The 16053-nt window shown below is 47.4% G+C and overlaps 1 protein-coding gene across 1 annotated transcript in view; it reads left to right on the top strand.

Moving 5' to 3' along the window:
- Positions 1–15563, top strand: part of LOC147092806 (protein cornichon homolog 2-like) — a 275393-nt gene extending 259830 nt beyond the window's left edge. Inside the window, exon 3 of the mRNA XM_085975690.1 lies at positions 15462–15563. Coding sequence (XP_085831816.1) covers positions 15462–15563 — 102 coding nt within the window. The remainder of the gene's footprint in view (positions 1–15461) is intronic.
- The last annotated feature ends 490 nt before the right edge of the window (positions 15564–16053 follow it).

Here is a 16053-nt window from a genome sequence, read left to right as displayed (position 1 = left end):
GGGAGTGAATGGGAAGGGGATTGGTCCATTGGGATTGTGTACAATGGGAGTGACTGGGAAGGGTTTTTGTCGATTGGGATTGTGTACAATCGGAGTGAATGGGAAGGGTTTTTTTCCATTGGGATTGTGTACCATGGGAGTGAATGGGAAGGGGTTTGGGTCCATTGGGATTGTGTACAATGTGAGTGAATGGGAAGGGGTTTGGTCCATTGGGATTCTATACATTGGGAGTGACTGGGAAGGGGTTTGATCCACTGGGATTGTGTACAGTGGGAGTGAATGGGAAGGGGGTTGGTCCATTGGGATTGTGTACAATGCAAGGGAATGGGAAGAGGTTTGGTCCTTTGGGATTGTGTACAATGAGAGTGAATGGGAATGGTTTCGGTCCAAAAAGATTGTGTACAATGGGAGTGTATAGGATGGGGTTTGGTCCATTGGGATTGTGTACAATGGAATGAATGGGAAGTGGTTTGAATCCATTGCGAATCTGAACAACAGGAGTGAATGGGAAGGGGTTTGCTCCATTGTGATCGTGTACAATGGGAGTGAATGGGACAGGGTTTGTTCCATTGGGATTGTTTAGAATGGGAGTGAATGGGAAGGGTTTTCGACCATTGGGATTGTGTACAATGTTGGTGAATGTGAAGGGGTTTGTTCCATTGGGATTGTGTACAATGGGAGTGAATGGGAAGGGGTTTGTTCCATTGGCATTGTGTACAATGGTGGTGAAAGGGAAGGGGTTTTGTCCATTCGGATTGTGTACAATGGGAGTGAATGGGAAGAGGTTTGGTCCTTTGGGATTGTGTACAATGAGAGTGAATGGGAATGGTTTCGGTCCAATGGGATTGTGTACAATGGGAGTGTATAGGATGGGGTTTGGTCCATTGGGATTGTGTACAATCGGAGTGAATGGGAAGGGGTTTGTGTCCATTGGGATTGTGTACAATGGGAGTGAATGGGAAGGGGTTTGGGTCCATTGGGATTGTGTGCAATGGCGGCGAATGGGAAGGGGTTTGGTCCATTGCGATTGTGTACCATGGGAGTGAATGGGAAGCGGTTTTGTCCATTGGGATTTTGTACAATGGGAGGGAATGGGTTTAGTCGATTGGGATTGTGTACAATGGGAGTGAATGGGTAGGGGTTTGATCCATTGGGATTGTGTACAATGGGAGTGAATGGGAATGGGTTTAGTCGATTGGGATTGTGTACAATGGGAGTGAATGGGTAGGGGTTTGATCCATTTGGATTCCATACAATGGAAGTGAATAGGACGGGGTTTGGTCCATTGGGATTCTGTACAGCCAGAGCGAATGGGAAGTGGTTTGGTCAATTGGGATTCTATACAATGGGAGTGAATGGGAAACTGTTTGGTCCAACGAGATTTTGTACAGTGTGAGCGAATGGGAAGGAGTTTGGTCCATTGGGATTCTATAAAATGGAAGGGAATGGGAAGGGATTTGCTCCATTGGGATTGTGTACAATCGGACTGAATGGGAAGGGGTTTGGTCCATTGGGGTTGTGTACAATAGTGGTGAATGGGAAGTGGTTTGGTCCATTGGGATTGTGTACAATGGGAGTGAATAGGAAGGGGTTTGGTCCATTGGGATTGTGCACAATGGGAATGAATGGGAAGGGGTTTGGTCCATTGGGATTGTGTACAATAGTGGTGACTGGGGAGGGGTTTGGTCCATTGGGATTGTGCAGAATGGGAGTGAATGGGAAGGGGTTTGTTCCATTGGGATTGTGTAGAATGGGAGTGAATGGGAAGGGGTTTCGACCATTGGGGCTGTGCACAATGGCAGTGAATGGGAAGGGGTTTGGTCCATTGGGATTGTGTACCATAGGAGTGAATGGGAATGGGTTTAATCCATTGGGATTTTGTACAATGGGTGTGAATGGGAAGTGGTCTGGTCCATTGAGATTATGTACAATGTGAGTCAATGGGAACGGGTTTGACCCATTGGGATTGTGTACAATGGGAGTGAATCGGAAGGGGTTCAGTCCAATGCGATTCTGTACAATGGGAGTGAATGGGAAGGGGTTTGGTCCATTGGGAGTGTATACAATGGGAGTGAATGGGAACGCGTTTGGGTCCATTGGGATTTTCTACAGTGGGAGTGAATGGGATTGGGTTTGATCCATTGGGATTGTGTACAATGGGAGCGAATGGGAATGGGTTTAGTCGATTGGGATTGTGTACAATGGGAGTGAATGGGTAGGGGTTTGATCCATTGGGATTCCATACAATGGAAGTGAATAGGACGGGGCTTGATCCATTGGGATTCTGTACAGCCAGAGCGAATGGGAAGTGGTTTGGTCGATTGGGTTTCTATGCAATGGGAGTGAATGGGAAACTGTTTGGTCCAACGAGATTTTGTACAGTGTGAGCGAATGGGAAGGAGTTTGGTCCATTGGGATTCTATAGAATGGGAAGGGATTTGCTCCATTGGGATTGTGTACAATGGGACTGAATGGGAAGGGGTTTGGTCCATTGGGATTGTGTACAATAGTGGTGAATGGGAAGTGGTTTGGTCCATTGGGATTGTGTACAATGGGAGTGAATAGGAAGGGGTTTTGTCCATTGGGATTGTGCACAATGGGAGTGAATGGGAACGGGTTTGGCCCATTGGGATTGTGTACAATAGTGGTGACTGGGGAGGGGTTGGTCCATTGGGATTGTGCAGAATGGGAGTGAATGGGAAGGGGTTTGTTCCATTGGGATTGTGTACAATGGGAGTGAATGGGAAGGGGTTTCGACCATTGAGGCTGTGCACAATGGCAGTGAATGGGAAGGGGTTTGGTCCATTGGGATTGTGTACCATGGGAGTGAATGGGAATGGGTTTGACCCATTGGGATTGTGTACAATGGGAGTGAATGGGAAGTGGTCTGGTCCATTGAGATTATGTACAATGTGAGTCAATGGGAAGGTGTTTGATCCATTGGGATTGTGTACAATGGGAGTGAATTGGAAGGGGTTCAGCCCAATGCGATTGTGTACAATGGGAGTGAATGGGAAGGGGTTTGGACCATTGGGATTGTGTACAATGGGAGTGAATGGGAAGGGGTTTGGGTCCATTGGGATTTTCTACAGTGGGAGTGAATGGGAATGGGTTTGATCCATTGGGATTGTGTACAATGGGAGTGAATGGGAAGGGGTTTCATCCATTGGGACTGTGTACAATGGGAGTGATTGGGTAGAGGCTTGGTCCATTGGGATTCTATGCAGTGGGAGTGAATGGGAAGGGGTTCGGTCCATTGGGATTGTGTACAATCAGTGTGAATGGGAAGTGGTTTAGTCCATTGAGATGTGTACAATCGGAGTGAATGGGAAGGTGTTTTGTCCATTGGGATTCTATACCATGGGAGTGAATGGGAAGGGTTTGGTCCAACGAGATTGTGTGCAGAATGGGAGTGAATGGGAAGGGGTTTGTTCCATTGGGATTGTGTACAATGGGAGTGAATGGGAAGGGGTTTCGACCATTGGGGCTGTGCACAATGGCAGCGAATGGGAAGTGGTTTGGTCCATTGGGATTGTGTACCATGGGAGTGAATGGGAATGGGTTTGATCCATTGGGACTGTGTACAATGGGAGTGAATGGGAAGTGGTCTGGTCCATTGAGATTATGTACAATGTGAGTCAATGGGAAGGGGTTTGATCCATTGGGATTGTGTACAATGGGAGTGAATCGGAAGGGGTTTGGGTCCATTGGGATTTCCTACAGTGGGAGTGAATGGGAATGGGTTTGATCCATTGGGATTGTGTACAATGGGAGTGAATGGGAAGGGGTTTCACCCATTGTGATTGTGTACAATGGGAGTGAATGGGATGGGGTTTTTTCCATTGGGAATGTGTACAATGGGAGGGAATGGGAAGGGGTTTGTTCCGTTGGGATAGTGTACAATGGAAGTGAATGGGAAGGGTTTGGTCCATTGGGATTGTGTACAATGGTGGTGAAAGGGAAGAGGTTGTGTCCATTGGGATTGTGTACAATAGGAGTGAATGGGAAGAGGTTTGGTCCTTTGGGATTGTGTACAATGAGAGTGAATGGGATTGCTTTCGGCCCAATGGGATTGTGTACAATGGGAGTGTATAGGACGGGGTTTGGCCCATTGGGATTGTGTACAATGGAATGAATGGGAAGTGGTTTGGGTCCATTGGGATTGTGTACAATGGGAGTGAATGGGAAGGGGTTTGGTCCATTGGGATTGTGTACAATGGTGGTGAAAGGGAAGGGGTTGTGTCCAGTGGGATTGTGTACAATGGGAGTGAATGGGAAGGGGTTTGGGTCCATTGGGATTGTGTACAATGGGAGTGAATGGTTAGGGGTTTGGGTCCATTGGGATTGCGTGCAATGGCGGCGAAAGGGAAGGGGTTTGGTCCATTGCGATTGTGTACCATGGGAGTGAATGGGAAGGGGTTTGGGCCATTGGGATTGTGTACCAATTGAGTGAATGGGAAGGAGGTGTGTCCATTGGGTTTGTGTACAATGGGAGTGAATGGGAATGGGTTTATTCGATTGGGATTGTGTACAATCGGAGTGAATGCGAAGGGGTTTGATCCTTTGGGTTTGTGTACAATGGGAGTGAATGGGAATGGGTTTATTCGATTGGGATTGTGTACAATGGGAGTGAATGGGAAGGGGATTGGTCCATTGGGATTGTGTACAATGGGAGTGACTGGGAAGGGTTTTTGTCGATTGGGATTGTGTACAATCGGAGTGAATGAGAAGGGTTTTTTTCCATTGGGATTGTGTACCATGGGAGTGAATGGGAAGGGGTTTGGGTCCATTGGGATTGTGTACAATGTGAGTGAATGGGAAGGGGTTTGGTCCATTGGGATTCTATACATTGGGAGTGACTGGGAAGGGGTTTGATCCACTGGGATTGTGTACAGTGGGAGTGAATGGGAAGGGGGTTGGTCCATTGGGATTGTGTACAATGCAAGGGAATGGGAAGAGGTTTGGTCCTTTGGGATTGTGTACAATGAGAGTGAATGGGAATGGTTTCGGTCCATTGAGATTGTGTACAATGGGAGTGTATAGGATGGGGTTTGGTCCATTGGGATTGTGTACAATGGAATGAATGGGAAGTGGTTTGAATCCATTGCGAATCTGTACAACAGGAGTGAATGGGAAGGGGTTTGCTCCATTGTGATCGTGTACAATGGGAGTGAATGGGAAAGGGTTTGTTCCATTGGGATTGTTTAGAATGGGAGTGAATGGGAAGGGTTTTCGACCATTGGGATTGTGTACAATGTTGGTGAATGTGAAGGGGTTTGTTCCATTGGGATTGTGTACAATGGGAGTGGATGGGAAGGGGTTTGTTCCATTGGCATTGTGTACAATGGGAGTGAATGGGAAGGGTTTTGGTCTATTGGGATTGTGTGCAATGGCGGCGAATGGGAAGGGGTTTGGTCCATTGGGATTGCCTACCATGGGAGTGAATGGGAAGATGTTTTGTGCATTGGGATTGTGTACCATGGGGGTGAATGGGAAGGGGTTTGGGCCATTGGGATTGTGCACAATGAGAGTGAATGGGAAGGGGTTTGGCCCATTGGGATTCTGTACAGCCGGAGCGAATGGGAAGTGGTTTGGTCGATTGGGATTCTATACAATGGGAGTGAGTGGGAAAGGGTTTGGTCCATTGGGATTGTGTACAATGGGAGTGAATGGGAAGGGGTTTGGGCCATTGGGATTGTGTACCATGGGAGTGAATGGAAAGAGGTTTAATCCATTGAGATTTGTACAGTGGGAGTGAATGGAAAGGTGTTTTGTCCATTGGGATTCTATACCATGGGAGTGAATGGGAAGGGTTTGGTCCAACGAGATCGTGTACAGTGGTAGTGAATGGGAAGGGGTTTCGACCATTGGGATTGTGTACAATGGTGGTGAACGGGAAGGAGTTTGGTCCATTGGGATTGTGTACCATGGGAGTGAATAGGAAGGGTTTGATGCAACGAGATTGTGTACAGTGGGAGTGAATGGGAAGGGGTTTTGACCATTGGGATTGTGGACAATGGTGGTGAATGGGAAGGGGTTTGGTCAATTGGGATTGTGTACAATGGGAGTGAATGGGAAGGGGTTTGGTCCATTGGGATTGTGTACCATGGGAGTGATTGGGAAGGGGTTTGGTCCATTGGGATTGTGTACAATGGGAGTGACTGGGAAGGGGTTTGGTCCTTTGGGATTGTGTACAATGGAATGAATGGGAAGGGGTTTGTGTCCATTGGGATTCTGTACAACAGGAGTGATTGGGAAGGGGTTTGGTCCATTGAGATTGTGTAGAATAGGAGTGAATGGAAAGGTGTTTGATCCATTGGGTTTGTGTACAATGGGAGTGAATGGGAGTGGGTTTAGTCGATTGGGATTGTGTACAATCGGAGTGAATGGGAAGGGGTTTGATCCATTGGGATTGTGTACAATGGGAGTGAATGGGTAGGGGTTTGATCCATTGGGATTGTGTACAATGGGAGTGAATGGGAATGGGTTTAGTCGATTGGGATTGTGGACAATGGGAGTGAATGGGTAGGGGTTTGACCCATTGGGATTGTGTACAATGGGAGTGAATGGGAATGGGATTAGTCGATTGTGATTGTGTACAATGGGAGTGAATGGGTAGGGGTTTGATCCATTGGGATTCCATGCAATGGAAGTGAATAGGACGGGGTTTGGTCCATTGGGATTCTGTACAGCCAGTGCGAATGGGAAGTGGTTTGGTCGAGTGGGATTCTATACAATGGGAGTGAATGGGAAACTGTTTTGTCCAACGAGATTTTGTACAGTGTGAGCGAATGGGAAGGAGTTTGGTCCATTGGGATTCTATAAAATGGGAGTGAATGGGACAGGGTTTGTTCCATTGGGATTGTTTAGAAAGAGAGTGAATGGGAAGGGTTTTCGATCCTTGGGATTGTGTACAATGTTGGTGAATGTGAAGGGGTTTCGTCCATTGGGATTGTGTACAATGGGAGTGAATGGGAAGGGGTTTGTTCCATTGGGGTTGTGTACAATGGGAGTGAATGGGAAGGGGTTTGGTCCATTGGGATTGTGTACAATGGTGGTGAAAGGGAAGGGGTTTGTTCCCATTGGGATTGTGTGCAATGGCGGCGAATGGGAAGGGGTTTGGTCCATTGGGATTGCCTACCATGGGAGTGAATGGGAAGGGGTTTTGTCCATTGGGATTTTGTACCATGGGAGTGCATGGGAAGGGGTTTGGGCCATTGGGATTGTGTACAATGAGAGTGAATGGGAAGGGGTTTGGCCCATTGGGATTCTGTACAGCCGGAGCGAATGGGAAGTGGTTTGTTCGATTGGGATTCTATACAATGGGAGTGAATGGGAAAGGGTTTGGTCCATTGGGATTGTGTACAATGGGAGTGAATGGGAAGGGGTTTGGGCCATTGGGATTGTGTACAATGGGAGTGAATGGGAAGGGGTTTGGGCCATTGGGATTGTGTACCATGGGAGTGAATGGAAAGGGGTTTAATCCATTGAGATTTGTACAGTGGGAGTGAATGGAAAGGTGTTTTGTCCATTGGGATTCTATACCATGGGAGTGAATGGGAAGGGTTTGGTCCAATGAGATTGTGTACAGTGGGAGTGAATGGGAAGGGGTTTCGACCATTGGGATTGTGTACAATGGTGGTGAAATGGAAGGAGTTTGGTCCATTGGGATTGTGTACCATGGGAGTGAATAGGAAGGGTTTGGTCCAACGAGATTGTGTACAGTGGGAGTGAATGGGAAGGGGTTTCGACCATTGGGATTGTGGACAATGGTGGTGAATGGGAAGGAGTTTGGTCCATTGGGATTGTGTACAAGGGAGTGAATGGGAAGGGGTTTGGTCCATTGGGATTGTGTACAATGGGAGTGAATGGGAAGGGGTTTGGTCCTTTGGGATTGTGTACAATGGGAGTGACTGGGAAGGGGTTTGGGCCATTGGGATTGTGTACCATGGAAGTGAATGGGAAGGGGTTTGATCCATTGGGATTGTGTACAATGGGAGTGAATGGGAAGAGGTTTGGTCCTTTGCGATTGTGCACAATGGGAGTGAATGGTAAGGGGTTTGTTCCTTTGGGATTGTGTACAATGGAATGAATGGGAAGGGGTTTGGGTCCATTGGGATTCTGTACAACAGGAGTGATTGGGAAAGGGTTTGGTCCATTGAGATTGTGTACAATAGGTGTGAATGGAAAGGTGTTTGATCCATTGGGTTTTTGTGCAATGGGAGTGAATGGGAATGGGTTTAGTCGACTGGGATTGTATACAATCGGAGTGAATGGGAAGGGGTTTGATCCATTGGGATTGTGTAGAATGGGAGTGAATGGGAATGGGTTTAGTCGATTGGGATTGTGTACAATGGGAGTGAATGGGTAGGGGTTTGATCCATTGGGATTGTGTACAATGGGAGGGAATGGGATTAGTCGATTGTGATTGTGTACAATGGGAGTGAATGGGTAGGGGTTTGATCCATTGGGATTCCATACAATGGAAGTGAATAGGACGGGGTTTGGTCCTTTGGGATTCTGTACAGCCAGAGCGAATGGGAAGTGGTTTGGTCGATTGGGATTCTATACAATGGGAGTGAATGGGAAACTGTTTGGTGCAACGAGATTTTGTACAGTGTGAGCGAATGGGAAGGAGTTTGGTCCATTGGGATTCTATAAAATGGGAGTGAATGGGAAGGGATTTGTTCCATTGGGATTGTGTACAATGGGACTGAATGGGAAGGGATTTGGTCCATTGGGATTGTGTACAATGGTTGTGAATGGGAAGTGGTTTGGTCCATTGGGATTGTGTACAATGGGAGTGAATAGGAAGGGGTTTGGTCCATTGGGATTGTGTAGCATGGGAGTGAATGGGAAGGGGTTTGTTCCATTGGGATTGTGTACAATGGGAGTGAATGGGAAGGGGTTTCGACCATTGGGACTGTGCACAATGGCAGTGAATGGGAAGGGGTTTGGTCCATTGGGATTGTGTTCCATGGGAGTGAATGGGAAGTGGTCTGGTCCATTGAGATTATGTACAATGAGAGTCAATGGGAAGGGGTTTGATCCATTGGGATTGTGTACAATGGGAGTGAATGGGTAGAGGCTTGGTCCATTGGGATTCTATGCGGTGGGAGTGAATGGGAAGGGGTTCGGTCCATTGGGATTGTGTACAATGGGAGTGAATGGGAAGTGGTTTAGTCCATTGAGATGTGTACAATCGGAGTGAATGGGAAGGAGTTTTGTCCATTGGGATTCCATACCATGGGAGTGAATGGGAAGGGGTTTGGTCTATTGGGATTGTGTACCATGGGAGTGAATGGGAAGGGGTTTTGTCCATTGTGATTGTGCATAATGGGAGTGAATGGCACGGGTTTTTTTCCATTGGGAATGTGTACAATGGGAGTGAATGGGAAGGGGTTTCGAGCATTGCGATTGTGTATAATGGGAGTGAATGGGAAGGGGTTTCGGCCATTGGGATTGTGTACCATTGGAATGAATGGGAAGGGGTTTGGGTCCATTGGGATTGTGTACAATGTGCGTGAATGGGAAGGGGGTTTGGTCCATTGGGATTCTATACAATGGGTGTGAATGGGAAGGGGTTTGATCCACTGGGATTGTGTACAATGGGAGTGAATGGGAAGGGGTTTGGTCCATTGTGATTGTGTACAATCGGAGTGAATGGGAAAGAGTTTGGTCTGTTGCGATTGTGTACAATGGGAGTGAATGAGAAGGAGTTTCGTCCCTTGGGGTTGTGTACAATGGGAGTGTATAGGATGGGGTTTGTTCCATTGGGATTGTGTACAATGGGAGTGAATGGGAAGGGTTTTTTTCCATTCAGATTGTGTACCATGGGAGTAAATGGGAAGGGGTTTCGACCATTGGGATTGTGTACAATGGGAGTGAATGGGAAGGGGTTTAGTCGATTGTGATTGTGTACAATCGGAGTGATTGGGAAGGGGTTTGATCCATTGGGATTGTGTACCATGGGAGTGAATGGGAAGGGGTTTGATCCATTGGGATTGTGTACCATGGGAGTGAATGGGAAGGGGGTGGGTGCATTGTGTTTGTGTACAATGAGAGTGAATGGGAAGGGGTTTGGTCCAATGAGATTGTGTACAGTGGGAGTGAATGGGAAGGGGTTTGGTCCATTGGGATTGTGTACAATCGGAGTGAATGGGACGGTGTTTGATCCATTGGGATTGTGTACCATGGGAGTGAATGGGAAGGAGTTTCGACCCTTGGGATTGTGTACAGTGGGAGTGAATGGGAAGGGGTTTGTTCCCTTGGGATTGTGTACAATGGGAGGGAATGGGAAGGGGTTGTGTCCATTGGGATTGTGTACAATGGGAGTGAATGGGAAGGGGTTTAGTCCATTGAGATGTGTACAATGGGAGTGAATGGGAAGGTGTTTTGTCCATTGGGATTCTATACAATGGGAGGGAATGGGAAGGGTTTGGTCCAACGAGATTGTGTGCAGTGGGAGTGAATGGGAATGGGTTTAGTCGATTGGGATTCTGTACAATCAGAGTGAATGGGAAGGGGTTTGATCCATTGGGATTGTGTAGAATGGGAGTCAATGGGTAGGGGTTTGATCCATTGGGATTGTGTACAATGGCAGTGAATGGGAATGGGATTAGTCAATTGGGATTGTGTACAATGGGAGTGAATGGGTAGGGGTTTGATCCATTGGGATTCCATACAATGAAAGTGAATAGGACGAGGTTTGGTCCATTGGGATTCTGTACAGCCAGAGCGAATGGGAAGTGGTTTGGTCGATTGGGATTCTATACAATGGGAGTGAATGGGAAACTGTTTGGTCCAACGAGATTTTGTACAGTGTGGGCGAATGGGAAGGAGTTTGTTCCATTGGGATTCTATAAAATGGGAGTGAATGGGAAGGGATTTGCTCCATTGGGATTGTGTACAATGGGACTGAATGGGAAGGGGTTTGGTCCATTGGGATTGTGTACAATGGTGGTGAATGGGAAGTGGTTTGGTCCATTGGGATTGTGTACCATGGGAGTAAATGGGAAGGGGTTTGGTCCATTGGGATTGTGTACAATGGTGGTGAATGGGAAGTGGTTTGGTCCATTGGGATTGTGCACAATGGCAGTGAATGGGAAGGGGTTTGGTCCATTGGGATTGTGTACCATGGGAGTGAATGGGGAGGGGTTTGGTCCATTGGGATTGTGTACAATGGGAGTAAATGGGAAGTGGTCTGGTCCATTGAGATTATGTACAATGAGAGTCAATGGGAAGGTATTTGATCCATTGGGATTGTGTACAATGGGAGTGAATGGGTAGAGGCTTGGTCCATTGGGATTCTATGCGGTGGGAGTGAATTGGAAGGGGTTCGGTCCATTGGGATTGTGTACAATGGGAGTGAATGGGAAGTGGTTTAGTCCATTGAGATGTGTACAATCGGAGTGAATGGGAAAGGGTTTTGTCCATTTGGATTCTATACCATGGGAGTGAATGGGAAGGGTTTGGTCCAACAAGATTGTGTACTGTGGGAGTGAATGGGACGGGGTTTTTTCCATTGGGAATGTGTACAATGGGAGTGAATGGGAAGAGGTTTCGACCATTGGGATTGTGTACAATGGGAGTGAATGGGAAGGGGTTTCGGTCTTTGGGATTATGTACCATGGGAGTGAATGGGAAGGGGTTTGGGTCCATTGGGATTGTGTACAATGTGCGTGAATGGGAAGGGGTTTGATCCACTGGCATTGTGTACAGTGGGAGTGAATGGGAAGGGGTTTGGTCCATTGTGATTGTGTACAATAGGAGTGAATGGGAAGGGGTTTGGTCCATTGGGATTGTGTACAATGGGAGTGAATGGGAAGGGGTTTGGTCCATTGGGATTGTGTACAATGTGCGTGAATGGGAAGGGGTTTGATCCACTGGGATTGTGTACAGTGGGAGTGAATGGGAAGGGGTTTGGTCCATTGTGATTGTGTACAATGGGAGTGAATGGGAAGGGGTTTGGTCCATTGGGATTGTGTACAATGGGAGTGAATGGGAAGCGGTTTGTTCCATTGTGATTGTGTACAATGGGAGTGAATGGGAACGGGTTTAGTCTGTTGCGATTGTGTGCAGTGGGAGTGAATGGGAAGGGGTTTGTTCCATTGGGATTGTGTACAATGGGTGTGAATGGGAAGGGGTTTGGTCCATTGGGATTGTGTACAATGGGAGTGAATGGGAAGGGGTTTGGTCCATTGGGATTGTGTACAATGGGAGTGAATGGGAAGGGGTTTAGTCCATTGTGATTGTGTACAATAGGAGTGAATGGGAAGGGGTTTGATCCACTGGGATTGTGTACAGTGGGAGTGAATGGGAAGGGGTTTGGTCCATTGTGATTGTGTACAATAGGAGTGAATGGGAAGGGGTTTGGTCCATTGGGATTGTGTACAATGGGAGTGAATGGGAAGGGGTTTGGTCCATTGGGATTGTGTACAATGTGCGTGAATGGGAAGGGGTTTGATCCACTGGGATTGTGTACAGTGGGAGTGAATGGGAAGGGGTTTGGTCCATTGTGATTGTGTACAATGGGAGTGAATGGGAAGGGGTTTGGTCCATTGGGATTGTGTACAATGGGAGTGAATGGGAAGCGGTTTGTTCCATTGTGATTGTGTACAATGGGAGTGAATGGGAACGGGTTTAGTCTGTTGCGATTGTGTGCAGTGGGAGTGAATGGGAAGGGGTTTGTTCCATTGGGATTGTGTACAATGGGAGTGAATGGGAAGGGGTTTGGTCCATTGGGATTGTGTACAATGGGAGTGAATGGGAAGCGGTTTGTTCCATTGGGATTGTGTACAATGGGAGTGAATGGGAAGGGGTTTAGTCCATTGGGATTGTGTACAATGGTGGTGAAAGGGAAGAGGTTGTGTCCATTGGGATTGTGTACAATGGGAGTGAATGGGAAGAGGTTTGGGTCCATTGGGATTGTGTGCAATGGCAGTGAATGGGAAGGGGTTTTGTCCATTGGGATTGTGTACAATGGGAGTGAAAGGGAAGGGGTTTCAACCATTGGGACTGTGTACAATGGGAGTGAATGGGAAGGGGTTTGGGTCCATTGCGATTGCGTACAATGGGAGTGAATGGGAAGGGGTTTGATCCACTGAGATTGTGCACAGTGGGAATGAATGGGAATGGGTTTGGTCCATTGGGATTGTGTACAATGGGAGTGAATGGGAAGGAGTTTGATCCATTGGGATTGTGTACAATGGGAGTGAATGGGAAGAGGCTTTGTCCATTGGGATTCTATACAGTGGGAGTGAATTGGAAGGGGTTCGGTCCATTGAGATGTGTACAATGGGAGTGAATGGGAAGGTGTTTTCTCCATTGGGATTCTGTACAATGGTGGTGAATCGGAAGCAGTTTGGTCCATTGGGATTGTGTACAATGATAGTGAATGGGAATGGGTTTGGTCCATTGGGATTGTGTACAATGGGAGTGAATGGGAAGGGGTTTGGTCCATTGGGATTCTGTACAATGGGACTGAATGGGAAGGGGTTTTGTCCATTGGGATTGTGTACAATGGGAGTGAATGGGAAGGGATTTGTGCCCATTGGGATTGTGTACAATGGGTGTGAATGGGAAGGGGTTTGGTCCTAGGATTGCGTGCAATGGGAGTGAATCTGAAGGGGTTTGTTTCATTGAGATTGTGTACAATGGGAGTGAATGGGAAGGGATTTGTGTCCATTGGGATTGTGTACAATGGGAGTGAATGGGAAGGGATTTGTGTCCATTGAGATTGTGTACAGTGGGAGTGAATGGGAAGGGGTTTGGCCCATTGGGATTGTGTACAATGGGATTGATTGGGAAGGGGTTGGTCCATTGGGATTGTGTACAATGAGCGTGAATGGGAAGGGTTTTCATCCATTGGGATTGTGTACAATGGGATTGAATGGGAAGGAGTTGGTCCATTGGGATTGTGTACAATGGGAGTGAATGGGAATGGGTTGGCTCCATTGGGATTGTGTACAATGGGAGTGAATGGGAAGGGGTTTGGTACAAATGGGTTTGTGTACAATGGGAGTGAATGGGAAGAGGTTTGGGCCATTGGGATTGTGTACAATAGGAGTAAATGGGAAGGGGTTTGGTCCATTGGGATTGTGTACAATGGGAGTGATTGGGAAGGGGTTTGGTCCATTGGGATATTGTACAATGGGAGTGAATGAGAAGAGGTTTGGTCGATTGGGATTGTGTACAATGGGAGTCAACGGGAAGGGGTTATTGTCCATTGGGATTGTGTACAATGGGCGTGAATGGGAAGAGGGATGGTCCAGTGGGATTGTGTGCAATGGGAGTGAATGGGAAGGGGATTGGGTCCATTGGGATTCTGTAGAATGGGAGTGAATTGGAAGGGGTTTGGTCCATTGGGATTATGTACAAAGGGAGTGAATGGGAAGGGGTTTTGTCCATTTGGTTTGTGTACAGTGGGAGAGAATGGGAATAGGTTTGGGTCCAAAGGGATTGTGTACATTGGGTGCAAATGGGAAGGAGTTTGGTCGATTGGCATTCTGTACATTGGGAGCGAATGGGAAAGGGTTTGGTCGATTGGGATTGTGTGCATTGGGAGTGAATGGGAATGGCTTTGTGTACATTGGGATTCTGTACAATGGGAGTGAATGGGAACGGGTTTGTGTCCATTGGGATTCTGTACAATGGGAGTAAATGGGAAGGGGTTTGGTCGATTGGGATTGTGTACAATGGGAGTTAATGGGAAGGGGTTTGGTCCATTGGGATTGTGTTCAATAGGAGTGAATGGGAAGGGGTTTGGTGCATTGGGATTGTGTACAGGGGGAGTGAATGGGAAGGGGTTTCGTCCATTGGGATTCTATACAATGGGAGTGAATGGGAAGGGATTTGGGTCCATTGGGATTCTGCATAAATGGAGTGAATGGGAAAGGTTTTGGGTCCATTGTGTTTGTGTAAAATGGGAGTGAATGGGAATGGGTTTGGGTCCATTGGGATTGTGTACAATGGGTGCGAATGGGAAGGGATTTGGTCCATTGGGATTGTGTACAGTGGGAGTGAATGGGAAGGGGTTTAGTCCACTGTGATTGTGTACAATGGGTGTGAATGGGAAGGGGTTTAGTCCACTGTGATTGTGTACAATGGGTGTGAATGGGAAAGGGTTTGGTCCATTGGGATTGTGTACAATGGGAGTGAATGGGAAAGGTTTGCCCCGTTGGGGTTCTCAGTCACACTCACACACGCTCGCACTGACAGGGCTGGCCACTTTCTTGTCCTCTCTCGCCTTCACTCGTGATATTGAGGGATCTCCTCTAATTGGAATCTCTCGCTGGCTGATGGTGGCACAGGGCAGCTCCTCATACGCCGAGCTTGTATGGTATGGGATAACCTGCCTGTCCTAGCTCTGACCCCTACTCACGCATCTCATCTCAGTTCCAAACTCACTCCTGCCATTTCTCCGTCATCATCTTCCTTTTTTCTGTGTTTTCCCCCAACAGAGGGAGAGATTGCGGAACATCGAGCGGATTTGCAGCCTGCTGAGAAAGGTGGGTGGAGCTTTGCGTCTCAATGTAGCTGAAGATTTTCCTTGTTTACTGTGAGTGAGTCTGAGTGTGAGTGAGTCTGAGTGTGAGTGTGTCTGAGTGTGAGTGTGTCTGAGTGTGAGTGTGTCTGAGTGTGAGTGTGTCTGAGTGTGAGTGTCTGAGCGTGTGTATGAGTGTGTGTGTGAGTGTGTGTATGTTGTGAGTGTGAGTGTGTGTAAGTGTGAGTGTGTGTTGTGTGTGAGATGTGTGAGTGTGTGAGAGTGTGTGAGTGTGTGTATGTGTGTGTGGGTGTGAGTGAGTGTGAGTGCGTGTGTGTGTGAGTGTGTGTGTGTGAGTGTGTGTGAGTGTGAATGTGTGTGAGTGTGAGAGTGTGTGTTTGTGAGTGTGAGTGTGTGTGAGTGCATGGTGTGAGTTTGTGTGTGTGTGTGAGTGTTTGTGTGTGAGTGTGTGTGTTTTTGTGTGTATGTGAGTGTGTGTGTGTGTGTGAGTGAGTGTTTGTGTGTGTGAGTGTTTGTGTGTGAGTGTGTGGGTGTGTGTGAGTGTGAGT

Source organism: Somniosus microcephalus, unplaced genomic scaffold (genome assembly GCF_052327205.1).
Source record: "Somniosus microcephalus isolate GS21.2 unplaced genomic scaffold, FLI_Smic_1.0 unresolved_chr2, whole genome shotgun sequence".
Classification (NCBI taxonomy): Eukaryota; Metazoa; Chordata; class Chondrichthyes; order Squaliformes; family Somniosidae; genus Somniosus; species Somniosus microcephalus.
Note: the sequence above shows the minus strand (reverse complement) of the source record. Positions and strands in the feature narration are given on the sequence as shown.